The 13,614-nt window shown below is 33.6% G+C and overlaps 1 protein-coding gene across 1 annotated transcript; it reads left to right on the forward strand.

Annotated features, from left to right (window-relative positions):
- Positions 1 to 10,760: 10,760 nt before the first annotated feature.
- LOC147382325 (uncharacterized) lies at positions 10,761 to 13,356 on the forward strand. Its single transcript, XM_086429416.1, has 2 exons — positions 10,761 to 13,092; positions 13,180 to 13,356. Exon 1 carries the CDS (start codon positions 10,885 to 10,887, stop codon positions 13,078 to 13,080), a length of 2,196 nt encoding a protein of 731 aa, XP_086285542.1. The 5' UTR covers positions 10,761 to 10,884; the 3' UTR covers positions 13,081 to 13,092; positions 13,180 to 13,356.
- The last annotated feature ends 258 nt before the right edge of the window (positions 13,357 to 13,614 follow it).

Here is a 13,614-nt window from a genome sequence, read left to right on the forward strand (position 1 = left end):
TCTTAGAGCCTTAATTGAAATTTTAAAATTTTTTATCGTTCCTCCTAATCTCAACGAAGTCCCTATGCATATACGAACTAATGAAAGATATTGGCCATATTTCAAGGTATTTTCTCAATGATTTCTTTCATTTATCATTATTTATAATAACGTCAAATATAATTATTTATATTTGAATTATGTAAATATAAGGACTGTGTTGGGGCGATCGATGGGACTCACATCAGTGCACATATCCCGTTCATGCATCAAAATAGATTTCGAGGACACAAAAGCATAACACAAAATGTTATGATCACTTGTACTTTTGATATGACATTTACACATGTCGTAACTGGATGGGAAGGATCAGCTAATGATTCTCACGAGTTCTTCGATACTATTACGAAGCCATCATTACAATTTTCACATCCTCCTCCAAGTTAGTTTTTTTTTTAAATAAAGATAAAATACAATATTGAAAATGTCATTATTAATAGGTTGTCTTTTTTTTTTCAAGGTAAATATTATTTAGTCGACTCTGGATATCCGTTGATGGAAGGCTACCTCGCACCTTACCGGGGTACAACTTATCATTTACAAGATTTTATAAGAGAGTCAAGACCAAGAACAGATAAAGAATTATTTAACTATATGCATTCTTCACTTAGGAATGTCATTGAGCGATGTTTTGAAGTTTTAAAAGTCAAATGGACAATTTTGAAGCAAATGTCACGTTACAAATTTAAAACACAACGAGATATTACATTGACTTGTATGGCACTCCATAACTTCATAAGGAAGCATGCAATTGCAAATGAAGAATTTTTACGTTTCGAGGAAGAACAAATTGTGGAAGATGAAGGTGGTGCATCTAAACATGATAATAATAATGAGCCTGTAGATCGTCGATCTCGTGTTACCATGGAAAGGACAAGGAGTGGAATAACTAATACATTATATGCTGCTTATGATAGAGCTTAAGAACTTTGATCTATTTTAGATTTGTTATTAATGAAAATTATAATTCTCTTTTTGTATGACATTGCAAAACTTTTGATTTTCGTATAATATGTATTTGTTTGAATGTTAATGTGTATGTGGATGTCGGATTGTGTATGGAATATTATGTGAATGTCAGATTATATATGGGATGTTATGTGGATATTAAATTGTGTATTATGCAGGTATTTTCTTTATCAGGAAAATTTCATATGTCCATTTTTAAGAGAAGGTGCTGTCGAAATTTCGATAAAATCATAAAATTTATACATTTATTTAAATTAAAAATAATTATTTTAATCATTTTTTAATATAAATTGATTATATATATTAGTATAATTATATATTTATTGTATTCTGATTATTTTTTGTGCATTATCAATATTAAGGGTTTTCTGGTCATTTTATCAGAATCCAGCAATAAAAAGCTATAAAACGAACAAGCTTTTCTGGCTTCTGTGCTTTTGTAACGAACAAGCTTCTGTCGAATATGGCTTTTCAGGCTCTGGGCTTCTACTTCTTCCAGAAGCCAGCTTCTGGAGCTGAAGCTGGCTTCTATAAAGAACAGACCCTTATTAATCTATCTTTCATGCAAAAATACTTTTATCTGAAAGGGTACAAAGGTAAATTCATCAATACTCGACTGACATGATACGGATACGGAGTTATAGATTCTTTCCTCGGGAAATAAAGTATACGTAATGTATCCCGAGGAAAAGAATCTATGATTATATGTTTATGCCACGTCAGCAGAAATTTACCGTGTAAGGACTTTTTATTCTTTCAAAATGCATCGCTAATTAGTCAAAAGAAAAAAACAGAGTACTTTTGTCGTATTATATATTTGGAAAAATTACCCAATGACCCCTATGGAAGAGAGGTCTTTCTAAATGCACCCTGAATTTGGGGCTACGTAGTAAAATCTTTCATTGTTGATGCCCCTGCCTCACCGGATGAGACGGTGCATTCAAATTGTTGAGATTTACATTCAAATCTTTGAATCAAACCATTTAAATTGTAGATTGACCATATTAGGGGTTGACAATGGGTTAGATTCTATTTGGTATCCCATTTGATCTGAAAAAATAGCATTTGGATATGAAATTTAGATTTTTAGATTAAATTCATATTGAAATTTAAAAAATATAATAACGTTCTTGATCGATTTCGAATTAACTCAACCTGATAAGAAGAAAATCTAATCGTCTCTCTCTTTGTTAAAAAAACAAAAACCTAAACCTATCATCCTCAACCTAAGAATCTCTTTCCAAATCCTAGGTGTTTATCCCCCAAAATCATCGTCTTCAACCTCCTCTACAGCTCCACCTCTCTCTCCAGGTGCTCACTCTTAGAGATGTCAATGGATAGTCGAAAATTCGAATCCAATTCGAATTCAAATTTGAAAAATCATATATTATCCGAAAATTTCAAATATCATATTCAAATTTGGATAGTTTTATGTATTCGAATCCTTATCGGATACTAATTCGGATATTAACATTTCGAATCCGATAATATCCGATTCGAAATAATATATAATATTATTATTATTATTATTATTATTTTATTGAATTTTTATATAAATAATATAATATATTTCATTTTATTTTATTTTATTTATTTATTATATAAATAATATAATATATAATAAGTTTTTTTTAATAATGAAAAATTAGTTCGATAAGGAAAAATTATGCTTTGTTTTTAATATACAAATTATTTGAATTCTAATTGGATATTATTCGATATCCGATAAGATAATCGAATTTGAATTTGGATAGAGTTTTAGAACATCCGTAGGATTTGAATTCGAATTCGGATATCAAATAAAAATTTCAGATCAAATTCAGATATTGTTGTATTCGAACTAATAAGCATTTGTAAAAGCGAAATTTGTCGACAATAAATTTCAACAAATCTACCTCGAGATTTGTGAAATATGATCGTAAATGATTTTATTGATTTTTGATGAAAATGAGATACAGATCTCAGTGTTTCCTCTAATTGACAATCAAGTACAAAAATAGTGACGATGTATGTAGCTTTTCTTCTCTTCGGACTTTGCGCTTTATCGGCTGAGAATGATGTTTTGACGTTGGCTTTGTTTTGTGCTTGATCTTCTGTAGATTTTCTTCTCTCCAAGCTTCGCGCTTTATCGATTGAGAATGTTTTCTTGACTTCTAGAGAAGGGTTTTATGCTTAATTTTCTCTTTAGTCGGAGTCCGGATTTCTGAAAAACCTTACTTTGTCTCCAGAGGATGGCTTGAGAGCTTCTTCTTCTCTAGAGGGAGAGCTTCTGTCTTCTGAGAGAAAGTGATTCAAATCCCTTCTTAATGAAAGAGGCTCTTGTATTTATAGACTTAAAATAATTTAACTTTCCAATTAAATCCCAACTTAAAGAAGTTTAATTGATTTGTTTAAGAGGCTAAATTTGTCCAAATCCCATTTAAAGATTTTATGGATTATTATTGGGCTAAACTCATTTATTTAGTTATACGGCCCAATATTTAATATGGATCACTTGGATTTGCTAGATCATGGGTTTTATCTACTAAACTCAAATCCAAACCATATGAGGCCTGTCCTGATTAACAGACACCCGATTTAGATTTGTAGGCCCAATGTTGATTTGGTGGGCTTTTTGATTAATTTAGAAAGCTGTAGGTGCCCATTTAAATTTTGATGCCTACTCACTCTTACATCTTCAACATATTAGAAGCTAACCCCGAGGGCGCACCCTCACTTACCTGGTGCTTGTGATGTGTGAACGTTGCACGTGCCCCGGGACTAGTCCTTGGACAAAACCATGGTCTATTATCTAGGCAAAGTTGAAATACAGGCCCGATCCATTGTCTACTAGGATACCCGGTTACCCAAAAGAAAAACATATAAGAAACTTATGAACATGGGAATTATGATCGTGGTTGTAGGAATAAATTATACCATTCACCTAAAGAACTTGGCAACACTCTTCCTAGGGTTATTTATGCCTCCCTCTCTCATACCTTCCCTCCCAAAACCTATGTATTTCTTACCTAATTTCTTCACACAAAAAAAAGTTGTAGGAATTAGATAAGATGGGATTGAATTTAGATTGAGTGAAATATTAATAGGATCAAAGTCAGTTAAAAAATTTATTGATTCAATTGGATCAATTGGATTATATGGCAAAGATTTTGGATTGGTAACAATTTGATATTGATTCAATACCGAATCAATTTGAATAGTTATTCTTGATGATTTATGTCAACGATTCAAATATCAATGACTTGAATTGTTGATCTCTACTATCTGAACCACGAATCTCACCAGTTGAACGGATTAGTGTCATTAAGAATGAAAAAGTTCACTAACTTACAACCTCCAAAAATTAAGAGTGATTTAGAAAAGGGAAAATTACTTAAAGGATCCTGGCAAAGGTACTATTTTCTAAATAGTCCCTAAGCTTTGGACGGTCTCTTAATAGTCCATTTAGTAAACTTTTCTTTTATGAACAATTCATAGACATCATATCCAACATTTCTCACAATTGAATATCCTAATCATTTAAACTCATCTTTTTCATTCAAAAAGATTGGATTTTTAGCATTTTAATTGAGTTTCGGAGACTCCATTCTGTCGGAAATGATTTAAAAAGGAAGAATAAGCTATTTTTAAGGGAGTTTTCAAACATTTTAAAGATGTATGTAAAAAACTAGGGGTGCATTTGAAAACATATAGTTGGGTATGAGAGTTGAACTTTCAGCTATGCAACTCTCGAAAGTTCAACACCTAATAGTTGAATGTGAATGTTGATTTTAACTTCAATGTTTGGTTTCCAATGATTCAAACTGGATTTTTTTCATAAGAAAATTGGAGTTGCAAAGAGCGTCAACTCATCAATGAGAGAAAAAAAAAAGATATAGGGTTAGGGTTCTTGACCAATTGCTTGATTCAGTTCAAGCATCTAAAACCTAGTTTTAGGAATTAAAAGACTTTAATTTGTTTATTTGCTAGATTAGGCAGACGATCAAGGCTATGATTTCAAAAACCAAAAAAACTCTTATTTTCAAGAAGAGATAAGAGGGAAGCAGCCCTGTTTAAGGTTACTAAGATAAATAAATAAAAGATAAAGAGAAGAAGAAGAGGGGGTGGCAGACAGAGAGAGAGAGAGAGAGAGAGAGAGGATGAAGAGGAGGTGGAGGTGGAGGTGGACGGAGCATGGGCTCAAGGAGAGAAATGGAGGGAGTACCTGGGCTGAGTGCTCAAGAGTTGCCATTTTTTATGCTTTTCGATGAATGTTGAAATCCTTTAAAAAATACAAGTTGGAGAGTTCCAAACTCGCGTGAGTTATGTTTTTCAAACATCGAAATTTCAACAACTAGCGTTAGTTGCAGACTCTCATACGAACCTTCAGTTTTCAAACACTCCCTAGGGTTTTTATTTTTTTTCTTAATTTTGGATGAAAATCGATCAAGAATGGTTCATTTGGGTTGAAATCATCTAAACAAGTCATTATCTCGAATTTTTAGTTGATCTTTCCATGTATTTTAGTCGAAAAATTGAAAATGAGTCGGTTTTACAAGTGTCTAGTTCGACAATAAATAAAAAGTGTTGAACTTGACAATAAATAGTGGTGAATTCAATAGCAAAAATTGTGAACTCGACATTAAATAAAAAAACATCGAGTTCAACAATAAATAAAATAAGGAAAATGTTGGAATGACACAAACGAAGACACAAAGGTGACAAAAATGATGTGGGTGCACGCACGTAATCATAGATACAGAAAAACATCTATGGTAATGTGCGTGACACCACATCATTTTGTCACCTTTGCGTCTCCATTTGTATCACCCAAGCACGACCCATAAAATAATAATGTTGAAGTGATCTCAGGTTGGAACCTCATATCTTACTTCTTGAAGTGCGATATGAGGTTCCGTATCGACAGTGGTGAACTCGACAGTAAATATAAAAGGGGTGAGTTCACCAATAACGAGGCATCATTAAGAAATAAAAAGTTTACTAAATGTCAAGAAGTGCGATATGAGGTTCCATATTGACAGTGGTGAACTCGACAGTAAATATAAAAGGGGTGAGTTCGCCAATAAAGAGGGACCATTAAAAAATAAAAAGTTTACTTATTAATGTCTTACAAAGCTATTGAACAAAACTTACTATTTAGAAATAAATCCTTTTGCTAGGGTCTTTTAAGTAATTTTATCTTTAGAAAAAAGTCGCTTAGGGTCCATAAAGTAAATTTTGCTAAATCTTAAAAACAACTCGCTTAAATCCCGGGGATGAGAGCATCTTTAGCATTAATTGAGTTTCCCCCTTCCCACTTCCCACAAGCCTAGGGGAATTTATTTTCATTTATTAATATTTTATTTATTTTTTAAATACTTTAAAAATTTTAAATTTACTCCTTTTTTTTTTTTTTCTTGTATTAATGACTGTTAGAGAAAGACCACAAAAATAAGGAAAGAAAAAGAAACGCCTGGGGGGAGATTTCTAGCCTCTTCTCCCTCTCTGGCTCTACAAATTGAGGCAAATTTCTTCAAAAATTTCAAGTTCAATTGAAAAAGTTCACGTTAATGATCGAGATTTCGATACAGATTTACAGTATCTGTAAAGCCCATCATTGAAGTTAACTTTTTTGTTCTCTTAAGATTCGCATCTTGCGTTATTTCTCGAGCCGCTTTGTCTCCCTCTGTTTCTCACCCTATGTCCTTTTTGGTCTGCAAGCTGTTCCAGATAGAGAAATTAAGACTTGGGTTTGATCCAAAAAAAAATTTACTCTATTTTGGGTTGTTGGGCCGTTCTTTGATCTGAGAATTTAGGTCCAATCTTGCAAAATTAGTCATGTTTTTGTCTATTTTTTACCTATTAATAGAGAGAATTATGGCTCTTTTGGTGTTTCTATAAACACCAAAAAATCTCCTTTTTCTTGTGATTCCATTTTAAATTTTGATTTGAGCTTTGTCTTAGTTGAGGAGTTCGAATTTGTGTCGAAACGGGGGTGATGTCGGGGCAGGTAGTGCCCATCTATGGTAATTTTAATGTATGAATATATTTAGATTAAAAAACTGCTGAAAACAAAATCCTTGAGAGCATTAAGAAAAAATGTCGTTTTTTTTTTTTTCCTCTAAAATTGAAGTGTCCTTTTTTGCATTAGTTTTATATAATAATATAAGCCCCTTTTTTATGTTGAGGGGTCAGGCGAGGTGCTCGGTAGACTAATGCCTTGAAGCTTAAGTCTTACATGCATGAAAATTTTAAATTTATATATATATATATATATATATATATATGGATCCCGTTCGTTAGCCAACGTTTGTCCTATATGAGTTGGAAGTTTCGGATTGGGCTGATTTTTTGCAAGGATGATTTATATGATGAGGAGATCATCGTCACAAAAAAATTAGCTCAATCTAAAACTTCTAAGCCAATTAAGAGTGATTTAGAATTGTGGACTGCCCATTTTTTTCCGTTAATTTGCAAATCACTTTTGATAGGGTTAGAAGTTTTAGATTGAGTTGATTTTTTGTGATCTCCTCACAAAAATTAGCTCAATTCAAAAATTTTAACCCATATAGGACAAATTTTGACTCCCAATATTAGCTCCCTAACGTTGGCTTCCGAACTTCACCCTATATATATAATTAAGGTAATCACCTCATATTTTCCACATATAAAAATTCCAATATTTAATCAACTAGATTAATAGTAATATAAAATATTATTATTTAATATTTCAACAAGAAAGAAATATTTTATACTTGGATAATTAAACAATTTTTCAATTTCTTTGCATACCACTAAATACGACAAAAATTAATTTATGAATTAAATCAATTCAACAACTTTTTTACATGTATTTTTTTATCTTCTATTCAAATTTCTTTGTAAATACTCCAATTATGTTGCATGCCTGCAAAAATAAAATGTAGAAGAAGAGGTGGACTATGGAAAATATGATTAATATTTAATTTAAAAATTGAAAAATCCATGTAAGGCATATGCCCCGGCCAAAAAGTGTATGCTTCAGTCACCCCTCACACCAAGGCGAACTTTTGGGTGTCTCTTGGTCAGCGACATAGCCTTGGCCATTTTTTGTTTTTCTTCATTGTGCCTCAAGGTGGTTTTAATAAGCCTAACCCAAGGAGTCTACCCTTGAAGCATAAGTCTCCTGTGCCTTTTAAAAACATTGGATTATAAAACATAGGATGTTGAACTGATTCTTTTATTTACCAATTTATTTTAGACCGTGGAGAGGGAGAAAGATTTGTTTTTGTTTCTAAGGTTTAGGAATGCGAAAACACTATAACTCTAAAAGAGATTGTAACATGGTTTTTAAGAACTTCCATTCCTTGACACTAACATCATTGAGGGCCTAAGGTGGTTTCCTAGTAGTATGCTTTTATTCAAAATCTCATAGAGGGTTTTTGTTTTCTTTGCTTGCCTTCGGGTTTTGGCAAGCTCTGTGAATATGCTTCAAAAAAACCCTTACGTATTCCAAAGGTAATGTCTAAGTTCTTTGCACCTTTAATTATTTGTATAATGACAAATGCTCATATGTCCCACATGAAGATGAATCAATGGAGAATCTTTGGTGAGGATGATCCCCTCACCATGTGATCCCCACTCTAAAGAAGGCCCTTTTGAAACTTCTAACCCTACCAAACATGATCATCAAATTAACAGTGAAATGGACGGTCCATAAACGTTCACCTAATAATCCACTTTTGTTAAGCATAGAAAAATTGGAACGGAACCATTTCATTCTCACTAAAAATCAGTCCTTGACTCAATCTCCATTTTGGGCCCTATGAGCTTGTCTCATTTTTGGACACAAATCTTGACCTATATATATATATGTCAATCAATCAGAGAGGCAAGACTTATTGTGTGCTTGTTCTGCATATCTAGCTATCAACTGAGCTTTAAAGGCCTATAATTTTCACTTTCATGTTGTTTCCCTGTTTCTCTTCAATAGATTACAGAGTCTCTATAAAAGAAATGTTACAAGGATTTACGGAACGAGCACTTTGGCTCCGTAAAAGATGTGTTATGCATATATAGGAAATTGTTATCCTCGTCTAAGGAGCAGATGTAAGTTTGATGTCCACTTCAACTTTGGCTGAAAGGATAATTGCACGTGATTTGCACATCCCGACCCTTTGTTCCTCTACGAGATAAACACTTTATTTTCATGTCCTTCACCTTACCCTCAATAAGGATACCCATTTCTCTACAACCGAACACAATCTTAGATTGGTGTTCCCATATTTATGTAGTTGAAAATCGAAATATCCATCTAAATCTTGTACCACTTTTCTGTTTCAAACACAAGATACTTGATAACGTGAGTACTATCAAATACTAGCCTTCCTATCAAATAGATGGCTGAGATAAGAGGATACTCATAGAGTATCTCAAGAAAAATGGATCACTAGGAATTTGTATACCAACTCCCTTGGTAAGCAGATCCTTGGAGTATCTATACCAAGATAATGTGAAAAAAAGAAATAGCAAAAAGACAAAAATTGCACACAAGGATTTATGTGGTTCGGCAATGTACCTACGTCTACGGATCAAAACAAGAGCAATTATTATTTTCTTATGTCTTTTATAGCCCTAGAGATCTCTATTTATAAAACTGGGAGTTATTGAAGATAAAAAATCTCCCAAAATGGAAAACCCTAAAGAAAATACTACACAATTGATCTTTTCGTAACACTAAAAATTTTGGGGCGGCGGGCTTCACCCTTGCAACTCTGCATAGCGCAACAAAATACAAGACATCTCATGCACAACAAATAAAGATATTCCAATATACATGATGCAAATTCTTTGATGAGGACACCAACCTAATATATTGCCACAGTCTCGGAAAATGGGCTAGATAATTAAATTAATTTTATATAAAATTAAACCAGCTTAACGGCTTGAGTCGTCCGATACTATATGACTCAGATGGCCCTTGTCGAGATTGAGTTGACACATCCTTATCTTGGATCTTTCAGATTTGAATTTTTATATTTGTAGTTAAGTAATTATATTTTTCTATTTGGAGATGGATTTATATATGAAAACATCAAACCAGTTGACTCGGTTAAATTTTCATAAATTCAAGCAGAGTCATCTTGGATCTCTGACAAGTCAATGTGATAGGCAATTTAAACATAGCCTCCGAGACTAATATGACTGGAAAAATTAAGTCGGACTTGGACGAGCTTTAAGACCATGGAGTGATTTTTTGCTCACACTAGTGTGAGTAAATTGGCTCATGGCACAACATCCATTTTACATATGGTACAGAGGATGAAAGCAAATAGAGAGAAAGTTTCTCTCCTACCCAAGGTGAAAAAATTGAAATTTCTTGATTAGATTAGCTTGTGGCATTCAAAAACATTATCCGATACCACAATGTTGTAGAGGACACAATACATAAAATTTGTTTTACAAAAATAATTATTTTTCACTATTAAATTTTAATTTTAAATTTGGGTGCTCGGTAGCCGTCCATTTTCAACACGGACAAGCTCAAAAAAATTTATGTTTTTGGCCATGAATTTTTTTTAATGAAATCTAAAAGGCTATGGTGTTCGATTTCAATGTAAGCCCGACAATCCTTTCCAAAATTTGAAATCTTAAAATTAAAATTCATGGGCAGAGGATATGCGGGAGTAAAAAATCACTCAAGACCATTCGTATTACACCGTAGGAACACTTAAAAATATTTCTCTAGAATCCACTTTGGTCCTTGGTCTTGAAAAGAAAAGGAAGAAAGAAGGAAAGCAAGCTACTTTACTTCCCAAACAAGGTAAGTATCGATTCTTTACCCTAATCCATACTCTTCACTTCCAACCCTGAATCAAGAATAGCACAACTAAATTTGGTGAATCCCAAGAAGGAAAAATGGAGAAACAAATCTGTCTGAATGGAACATGGAATGATGACAACTATTCTTCCCCAATGCCAACAATTGGCCTATACATAGCAGCAGGTACTTCAGCATGCCTACTATTTATGATTTGTGATTTATTTCATGGATTCTATAATAGGAAACCATGGATACCATGTAGATTTTTCTCTCTCAACTCCCTTACACTCACTTTTCTTGCAATTGTTTCGAAACTCCCAGTAGATCTCACCACTACCATGCCTTCTGTCCATGACCAACTGTCCAAGCTTTGTGGCACTACCTTAATATGCATCTCTATGAGTTTCTTCTTTCTTTCACTAGGAACTCAGCGTGACTCTGAACGCCTTTCAAACATGCTCTCCTTGACAATCTTCGTAATAACTGTTGTTGTAAATATTTGTATGCAGTTGGTCACTGGTGTTATCTACTTGTTCATAGTAGAACATATCATAATCATGGCATGCATGCTATTATTGCTCACAGCATTGTGGTCTACTTTTGATGCTGTTCTGCCGTTCAGCAGACCAATCCATTCTTCTAACCTTGTTGGTGAACTCATAGAAAGGGACCCTCAAAATTCAGAGACTAAGAGTATGATACAAAAATTGAAGTCATTTTTCATATCAAGCTGTCTACAAAACCCAGAATTGGACCTCTTTAATTCCCCTCTGTGTGTAACTGTGTGCATGATTTCAACACTTTCTGCACTAGTTCTATCACAGGCTGCACTTCGATCCCTTGTTCTTAAGAATGTAGAGTTTCGATGTGGAGTTTCTGATTATAAATGGTCAATGTGGATAGTGGTTGTGACTCAGATTGTAACTATCCTAGTAGGGAGTATAACAACCATATTTAGATTGTTGTTAATAGGCAGTGAACATAATAGCGAAATGAATGTTTACAAAGTTTTATCAACTTTGTCAAAGCTCCACATTTTTCCTACCCAGGTTTTATCAACTTTGTCAAAGCTCCGGATCATTTCATTCTTCCAAATCTCAAGAAGGATTTTCATAATCACCTTTCATACCATTTCGAGGAATGTGCTTATGGTATTTTTTGGGGTGCAAGTGAGTATGTGGTTTATGTCTGTTCTCTTATATCTAATAATGCTCAAGATACCTTTTATGTGCGCCAAGAAAATCAGAAAAATCTGTTTTGGTGAACAAAGAAATGGGGAAAACAGGGACTTCATGAATATGGACCACTGGATACAGAGAAACTGTGAAGAGGACATGAATAAATGGATGGAGAAATATAGAAGTAATTCCCCAACCGATCATCTCATCCAACTTCTTTCCAAAACTCCTAAATCTGAAAATCCGTTTACCAATCAAATTCAGTATACATTATCTTGTCTTTCAGTGGTAATCTTTATAAGAATAGCCATATTTGCATTACCATATGCAAATAGTGCTTCTCTAGTTCGTACATTAGATGAAGCCTTTGGAATCATTTATTTCATTGACAAGAAAATGAATACCTCAGACGGAGATAAAAATAAACGTGCAATGGCAAAAGAATTGTGGATGAATAGGTACAACACCAGCCATTGGTTCCATACTGTATTAATGGAGTCATCGGTTACTAGGAAATATCTTTTAGACTATTTAGATAAATGGGGCTTCCAGCCTCAATGTCTACCTCAATTGGACTCATATTGTTCATTTGGGGTTTGTGAAGAATTTAAACAAAGACGCCAGGGATATTATATAAATGATGAAATAGAAGACGTCGGAAAAATTATCTTCAGACAAGGATCACGGCAAGACAAGTCATCAATCGATGAACTATATGTCTGGATGGAGCAACTATTTGTGGACATGTTGCATTTTTTCCTCTCTCAATTCCCACTTGCTATATTCAAGCATCTTGTTGAGAGTCCCATTGTTGAACATGAAGAAAGAGCAAGATTTGTGCTCAAACTCCTTTGCAAACTTGAACCATTGGAGTATAAAGTTGATTGGTCATTTCCTGATGGAACTGGTATCACTGCCTTGATCACACCTCAAGTTCCTTCTACACAGACTCAAGCCCATCATTCAATAGCTGATGGAACTAGTGTCACTAGCTTTATAACCACACAAGTTCCAACTATGCCTACTCAGCATATCGAACCAGTGGAAGACTATGCAGATGCAGGTGTAACTCGTCGAGTGATTAATGATGACGAAATTCAAGAGCTTGTTTGAATAGCATGGAATGTAAGTACTTTTTATTTTATTTTATTTACGTATTTTTTTAGATGATTTTTTACCATTAGTGTTTTGAACAAATTCTTTTCTAATCAGGAGAATAAGAAGAAGGGGAAGGTCTTGGTCTGATCTGGACCGTCCAATAAGCATGAAGTCAAGGGCAGTTTCAAGAAAATATTACCGAATACCTCATCGCCTTCGAAGTTTAAAGAATTTAAAAAGTTAATCTTTTTGTTTCTTCTAATCTTGTGTAAAATTATTCTCTCTTGAAATACGTTTTGTGAATTTTTAAGTATTACCTCTTCCTATGGATGAACAGCACCGATCCTAAGTTTACTAAATTAATCTTAGCTCAGATGATAATTTGTTTTTTATATAAAACACTCAAATGTATAAAAAGGGTTGGTGGTGGTATGGAGATCCCTCTCTTTTGATTGGATGTTCAGAGGATCTTTCTAATGTTGTATCTTCTTGTTGCTTTTGATGTTAGTAAAGAGCCTAGAACAAACAGTCACTGAAAAAATATGCAAA

This window comes from Akebia trifoliata, chromosome 16 (genome assembly GCF_017979445.1).
Source record: "Akebia trifoliata isolate Shusen 1 chromosome 16, ASM1797944v1, whole genome shotgun sequence".
Taxonomy (NCBI): Eukaryota; Viridiplantae; Streptophyta; class Magnoliopsida; order Ranunculales; family Lardizabalaceae; genus Akebia; species Akebia trifoliata.

Coding starts and splice junctions, on each gene's coding strand:
- LOC147382325 (XM_086429416.1), top strand. CDS start 10,885: ATGGAGAAACAAATCTGTCTGAATGGAACATGGAATGATGACAACTAT.